This window comes from Teleopsis dalmanni, chromosome 1 (genome assembly GCF_002237135.1).
Source record: "Teleopsis dalmanni isolate 2A chromosome 1, ASM223713v2, whole genome shotgun sequence".
Classification (NCBI taxonomy): Eukaryota; Metazoa; Arthropoda; class Insecta; order Diptera; family Diopsidae; genus Teleopsis; species Teleopsis dalmanni.
In genome coordinates this window covers 111750397-111758723 of record NC_051846.1, presented here as the reverse complement: position 1 = coordinate 111758723, position 8327 = coordinate 111750397, and the positions used below count along the sequence as shown (strand labels likewise).

The 8327-nt window shown below is 35.0% G+C and overlaps 1 protein-coding gene across 1 annotated transcript in view; it reads right to left on the bottom strand.

The window, feature by feature from the left end:
* Positions 1-8327, bottom strand: part of LOC119676457 (probable serine/threonine-protein kinase DDB_G0277165) — a gene marked incomplete at its 3' end in the record, with an annotated part of 96678 nt that continues 88351 nt past the window's right edge. Inside the window, 2 exon segments of the mRNA XM_038087700.1 lie at positions 1-172; positions 229-1123. Coding sequence (XP_037943628.1) covers positions 68-172; positions 229-1123 — 1000 coding nt within the window.

The window sequence follows — 8327 nt, the reverse complement described above, 5'->3', positions numbered from 1 at the left end:
AATGTTATTTGTAATATAGCAAGAATCGATAAATTTTTCTAATCAATGTATAATCGCTATTGTGAAGTTATACAGATTCCATGTGCTCAGCTATTTCAAGTATAGGCCTTTCCCTTAGAGGTTTAATTAATGTTTGCCAATTTTGAGAAATAAGGGTTGGCGGTGGCGATGGCTTAAAAATAAAAATGTATTAGTTAAAATGTATAATAAAAAAAGTAATCATCTTACATTTAAAAAACTTGAAATTCGTCCCATATCCAATCTGTTTGATTTTTTCAAATGACATGCGTTCAATGCTTGTGGCAACGAATTCCATTTCTCCGAACTAATTCTGTTAGATACTGGGCATTTTATGGTTAAAACAGGAGTGATCTGTGATTGCTGGTTTATATAGGATGTTTTTAAAATAGTGTTCGCAGATTGAAGGTTGTGGGCAATAAGTGGAGGCGATGTTAGATACTGTTGAAATTTGGTTCTACTCCCAAACGCATTTACATTTTGGAAAAACTCGTCTTTCGGGGATGATACCAAAGACACGCTTTGTAGTTGGTGGTTTGAAAGCTTGTAGTTCTGTTCTCGAATTATTGCTTGTTGTTGGTTTGGATCAAGGGTAAACCGTTTCTGGAATAACTGTTTTTTTTGTTGCAGAAGTCGATACTGGAAGAGTTGTTGTTGCAATGGTATTTTATGAAATGCAAGTGAGTTAACATTGCAGAACACGTCTGCTCCACTTGTCTGAACATACTGTGTTCCAGACTGGTACGTAGAATCAAATCCCTTTAAATTTTGACTGGTTGGGTTAAATATACTGCTTTTATTACTAAAATGTTCATGTTTACGATAAAAATGTTGATGGTTTTGTAAGTCCATTGATATCGCATTTGACATTGTAAGGAATTGGCTTTGCTTAAACTGAGAATTGTTTAAATCTTCAGTTTGCAAATATGGTTTATATTTTGAACTTAGAGACTTCGCTTCTTTTTGCAACTGTAACTCTATCCAAGCATTGTGCTTTTGAGCATCATAATTATAGCTACCATAAGCTGAATTGACGGTACTAAAATATGTCAGTGAGTTCATCATGCCTTGAGCAACAAAGCCATCACTTGCACGACGTCGTTCCCTTTATTTGTAATAACAGAAAAATAGAAGTAGTTAATAAAAACAAACAATTTAAAGAATTAATACTAAATTAATACTAAAATACATCTCACATCAACGAAGAGAAAGAAAGAAATAAAGCACTGCTTAACAAAACAATATTTGAGAATATAAAAATAAGATAGTTTTGTTTTTGCTGAACTTTTTCTATTCTTTACACAACTAATCATATTACAATTCCATATATCATTAGGGCTTTTCTTTTATAAGCATGTCGCCAAAGAACAAATAAAATTAGCATTACTCTCGATGGCAACTCTGGTCAGTATGAAAAATTTGTTAGGCTAATATATGCAAAACACGTAATAAAATTTTATGTTAAAATTTTGAAAATGAGTAATAACTCTTTGCAATTATTGGTAGGAATATTTTTTTTACATGATTGTGAATAAAATATGAATTTTTGTGCCTTTTAACATTAAATAATAAATAGAAAACGTAACGTATTTGTTACGAACAATGTAAATACACGAAATACGAATAATTAACGAAATCATTCGTTGACTGTTAACTGAAAATTTTGTATGTATTTCCAAAAATCGTTCACAATAGACGAATTTTTAGCCTTGGCAACCATTCGACTTGAGTTTCCAATGTTATTTTTAAAATGAACGGTTGCTCTTTTGTGATATGCTTACAAAAGAAAAGGCCTATTAATAGATATTTTAACATCTAGTTAATTACTGGTTAACTCCTGGTTAAAAATTTTAGTTACTCTGTAAATTCTTAATGATAATTTTTTTTTTTTTCGTGAAAGTAGTTATTATTAGTTGCAGAAAAAAAAAATTTGTTAAATAAAATATTAGTAGCATTAAGACATGCTTGGTAACTCAGTACAATGATTTTTTTTTTGTATATGCTTCTTTGAAATACCATTGTTAAAGAGTTAAAGAGTTTAAGCAACGGTCTGAGGCTGATTTCTGAATTTGCGACGCAAACAATATCGTGCATAGCACCTGATTCCCTCACCCCGATATTCACGAGAGACAGCCGAATTCTTCACTGCTCAACTCTCTACACGATTAAACAACCTCTGTTCAGTCCCGATAATGCCGATAGACAGTGGAAATATACTCCTTACGCACAACTACGGAAGATGTCCTACCTGAGGAATTGTTTAAGGCCGACGGCGATATGCTGATAGGGTTCATGCATCAGCTTATCTGCAGAATATGGTTGGTTGAAATTATGCCCAGCGAATCTCAGTACCTTTTGTCCTGTTTTGAAAAAGGACAACTGTACTGTGAGAAAGGTTGAAACCACATGACAACTCACTGATTGGACTTTATCAGTGGGGCTTTCGATCCGATCGCTCTACCATTGACCAAATATTGACACTGCGATTAATCTTGGAAAACGGCTACGAACATACCACCTTTTTATCAATTATAAAACAGCTTTCGATAACTCCAGTAGGAAAAGCTTTTACGTCGCAATGGGTGAGCTCGGCATCCCTGCAAAGTTCATACAACTCTGCGAGGCTCTTCGTAAGATCTTTGATCCCCTACATTTTGGCGACGACTACCACATTCGAATGAACCACGACCTGTACGAGCTTTATCACGACATTGATATAATTGAGTGAATTAACGTCCAGCGGATTTGCTGACTTGGTTGTGTCATGAGAAAATTTAAAGAAACTCCAGCGAAAAACGCTAATAGTTGGAGGAAGAAGGTGTAGAAGTAGACCGTGTCTCCTGTCGAGTGGTCGAGGGAGCATTGACCGGAGTTGATGTACTAGATAGTGACGTCTGGAGAGACATGCTGCATCAGGCCGAAACCCGGTAGCGGCATGTCATGTAAGTAAGTAAGTATTATACAACAAAACAAAAATAGAATCATCTGCTTTGGCAGTTTGGTTTTACCACTTTACTGAGAAAGAATTAAAAAGAGATTGAAAGCACAAAAAGAGATTGATAAAACAAACTTTTGTTAGAATAAATAAATTGTTAATGTAACATTGTATCAAACAAAAAATAACAGATTGCATATTTGTATATGTAGTAGACTTGCTTCATAATAATTATTTATTCTTGGGAAATATGAAGTTTACAAACTGGTTGTCACTTATTGACAAAACAAAAACAACAGTTTCGTCTTTGTAATTATTTAAAACAAGCTTTTAAATGAAAACAGGGTTTCAAAGTAACTACTAAACTTTTAAAAAGAGAACGCATTTTATAAAGAACTGTGTCTCAGAAAGGGTTGGTGTCATCACTTTATGTGATCTCGTTGTAGATTACCTAAAAGAAGGCTATAAATTAAATTAAATAAAAAAATTATAGTTAACACTAATCATTTTGTTTAAATACACAAAACATCAAAGTCATCTCAATAATGCCAAAAATGAATGCCACACCACCGAACGCTCCAGCAGGTGTAAGTGTACCAACAGGCTGCGGTGCGAAAAGAATGTGAAAGGAAACATCGTCTGAACACCAGGAAAGTATGGTATTCAAAAATTCAGTGGGTAATATGCAGCTATCAAATCATCACTTTGTTCAATAATGTGTGTGACTAACTAATTAAAACACATTTTTTTACCAAAATTCGTTTTTATTCATCAACATAGTCCTCTTTTAGGGAGATACAACCATTCCAACGCTTTTGCAATCTTTCGATACCGCCTTTGTAAAACGATTTTTCTTTGCCTTCAAAATAGGCGTTAGTTTCGGCGATTACTTCATCATTTGAGCCAAATCTCTTACCACGATGTATCTTTTTGAGGTCTGCGAAGAGCCAGTAGTCGCTGGGCACCAGATCTGGAGAATACGGTGGGTGCGGCAGCAATTCGTAGCTCAATTCGTTCAATTTTGCCATCGTTTTCATCGACTTGTGACACGGTGCATTGTCTTGGTGGAACAAAACTGTTTTCTTCGCCATATGAGGCCGTTTCTTTGCGATTTCGTCTTTCAAACGCTCCAATAACGCTATATAATAGTCGCTGTTGATGGTCTTCCCCTTCTGGAGATAGTCGATGAATATTATTCCATGCGCATCCCAAAATACAGACGCCATAACCTTGCCAGCCAACTGCTGCGTCTTTGGTCGCTTTGGGCGGCTTTCACCGGCTGCATGGCACTCAGCAGACTGCCGATTTGACTCTGGAGTGAAATGGTGGATCCATGTTTCATCCATCGTGATGTACCTGACGCAAAAACTCCGACTTATTGCGCGTAAACATGTCCAAACAGCTCTTTGAATCATCGATTCGTTGTTGTTTTTGCTCCGGTGTCAGCAAACGCGGCACCCATTTGGAAACACTTTTTCATACCCAAATGTTCGTGTATTATGTGTCACTCTGCTGATGATTCGATACTTTCACTTTACGGTCGGACATAATGATTTTCAGTGTTTTTTCAACGTTTTCCGGAATAACAGCGTCATTTGGCCGTCCAGTAGATGGAATGTCATCGGTGTCTGTACGACCACGTTTGAATTCGGCATACCAATAACAAATGCTTCTTTTTGATGGAGCAGAGTCCGAATAATGTTTTTCAAGCCATTCCTGGCATTGAACAGTATTTTTTTCATTAAAAAACAATGATAAATCAGCACACGGAATTGCTTTGAATTCATTTTTTTTTTGAAAACTCAAAAGTAGCGTCACTTGAAGCACTATAACTTGTAAACAAATGGTCGGATTAACATATGATTTTGACAGTAAGCCTAAAAAGGTTGCCACTTTTGAAAAAAAATATTTATTTAGTATTAGTGCCGTCATCTATGTGTCAGTCACATACATTATTGAACGAAGTGTTATTAGATGATAAACTCAAAAATGTGGCCACAAAAGCAGATCTGGAAAACATAAAAGCAAAGATGGGTAATATAAACCATAAAGTTGAAAACGTGGTTAAGGAGAAAACCGAACTCAAAAAGGAAATAAAGAAATTAAAACGCGAGAGGAAACATTAGCAATTAGAAATAGACCGCCTTATAAGCCAAAGTAAAAGAAAAAATGTGATATTTAAAGGCTTAGAAAAATCTAACAGTCCAAAAAAAGCAGTTGAACTGGTTTGCAATCAGTTGTTAAAACTACCAGAGGTAAAAATCACGTCAACACAGATTATTCACACAACAGATGGAAAAATAAGCGTAGTGGCCGAAATGGGTTCTAATGAAATGGCAACACAAGTTTCTAAAAGTGTCAAAAATTTATCAGGACATAGAATAACAATACAGAGTGTCTTAGACAAGAAAAGATTACAATGCAAGAAAGCGCTACTGTAGTTAAAAGCGGATATCCTGAACGTAGACCGTAAGTACAGAGTGTATGTTAAAAATGATGCAATCAAGATAGGCGAAAAGTGATGCACATTTAATAAAGAGTTTAACTTAATGTGTGGAGAACAAACGACCTAAGACATCTTAAAGCATATGTATGGTAATAATATTAAGAAAATTACTTTAGACTTCAAGAATCTATTGGAAAAATCAAAAAAGTAGAAAATAAAATAAGTAAACAAATAAAAAAAAATATTAGCATAGTTTAAGTATAGTATCGTACAATATCAACGGATTAGAAAATAAATTAATGTTTCCAGGTTTTTTTAACTACATTAAGCGTTTTGATATATTTTTCTTGTTAGAAACTCATGTGATTGAAAATAAAGCAGAAAGTCTGAGTAAATATTTTGGTGGTTACAATCTAACATGGAAATATGCAACAAGAATTAATAATTATGGCAGATATAGTGAAGGTGTACTGCTAGCAACAGAAAGGGAATTGGCAAACCTAGGAATTAATTGTTACACTAAAATAATTCAGGAATGCCAAATAATATATATAATTTTCGGGCATACTCAAATAAATATAGCACATTTATACATAAGAAGCATAATCTGGACCGACGAATTTAGTAAACTGGAGACAAAATTCATGGAAAATGAAATTAAAGATCCTATTGTGATTGGAGACCTGAATGTCAGAATGGGTAAAATGCAAAACTACTTGGATGAGGAATATATATAGAACTTTACGGCTGGATTCGAAGAAAGGAAATCTAAAGACGAAGTTAAAAATTCACGTGGACATAGATTTATACAATTATGCTGTGACAATGGACTTGTAATAGCGAATGGAATGACAACAGGTGATGAGGAAGGAGAAATTACATTCTGTAGTGGAGTTGGAATGTCAGTAAATGATATCCCCAGAAATGCTTGAATTTATCGATAAGTTTGAAGTCGGAAACACACAATGGTCTGACCATTTTCCTATAGTCTGAACGTTTAGATTGACCGATATAGAAAGGGTATGAACCAATACAAATTTACTTCCAAAATTGAAATGGGATAAACAGCAAGTAACAGCATATAAACAGCGAATAAGTGAAACCTTATTAAATGTAAAGCAGAATAAAGATCAGTTAACTCTGACGGATATAAATTATGTAATCAAATCGGCGCATAAAAAAATGTAAATTGGGGAACACTTGTTCGAGAAGAAGCAAAAATGGTTTAACTGGAGCTGGAAACATTTAAAAGCCTAGAAAATTTAGACAAGTAAGTAGCAGCCAGAACAAAGAGATTTACTTAAAAGATAGTAAACACTATAAAGTTATATGTACAGAAGCCAAACGGAGATACTATCAATAATAGGATGTTAAGATACAAAATGTAAAGACTAGCAAAGACTAGTGGAAAATCGCGAGAGAAATAAATTGAAATACAAGTCCAACGATTACAATTGAGGCAGAAGTGATGAAACTATATTGTAGTAATTTACTAAGCCCTTCACAGACATCGTTAGATATACAGTATGTTATGCTCGCGGTTATATGGAAGTTTATGAGCTAGACAAAACTATACCACTAAGAGAAGTGATGTTGGATTGCCGTGCAACTACCGCGGAGTATCGTTTATGAATTGTATTGCAAAAATTATGATGGGTGTAGACAGTAACAGACATTCTAACAAATTGGGCCGAAAGTAATAGAATAATAAACGAATTTAAGGCTGGGTTCCGGAAAAGTTATTCTACAGTGGATAATATTTACAATTTGTCATCAATAGTACAGATAAATTTTGAAAACAATAAGAAAACGTATGCCATTTTTGAAGATTTTAAAGCAGCCTTCGATAAGGCTCTCGAAAGGCGTTAATTTACAAGCTTCACGCAGCTGGAGTCTCAACTAAAATGGTTCGTTTTATTAAATATGTGTACTCGAACACTAAATGCGCAGTATGGACTGGGAGAGACCTATCTAATGAATTTTCAGATGTAAGCGGAGTGAAACAAGGTGATATTATCACCACACTTGTTTGTTCTTTATCTCAATGATTTACATGATTTTTTGGGAGAAGGCGTACAGATAGAAGAACTAAACATTCGAACATTAATGTTAGCCACACGCATACTTAATGGACCTATATCGCATATACCACCAAAATGAGTAATGGGCAATGGGCTTAAACTGATGCTGATAAAGCGAAAACTTTTGCAGTGCACCTTTGTAAAGTCTTTCAGCCACGCTGCTCTAAAAATAATCCGAAAGACTCTGAAGTTGAAGCTTTTCTCCACATACCGCATCAATTAGACTTTCCTATTCCTAGGTTTTTGACTCGTGAATTAAAGTGGGTCAAAAAAACAAAATTAAAACCAGAAAAGCTCCAGGATATGACTTGATAACCGGAAAGGTGCTACATGAGCTACCAGATGTTGGTTTTAAATTCATAAACCAATTGTTCAATGCAATTTTCATTTGTGAACACTACGCAGCTCAATGGAAAGTCGCCCAAATCATATTAATTCCAAAGCCCGGTAAGCCCGTCGAAGCCAATTATCGAAAATAGATCTCTGATTCCCAACCACCAATTCGGGTTTCGCGAGCACCACTCTACTATTGAACAAGTAAATAGAGTATACAACTTCGCAAGACTTGCATTGAAAAATAAAGAATACTGCACAGCAGCCTTTATTGACATAACACAAGCATTCGATAAAGTATGGCACACCGGAATTCTCTACAAATTGAAGTTACTACTCCCGCATAGCTACTTCTCTGTCTCAAAATCATATATACTAGATCGGCACTTTATGGTTAAAATGAATAGCTGTCACACTGAACTTTTTCAAATAGAGGCTGGAGTTCCCCAAGGAAGTGTGTTGGGTCCTACTCTATATACTCTGTTCACAGCAGACCTCCCACTCAGCGCTAAAA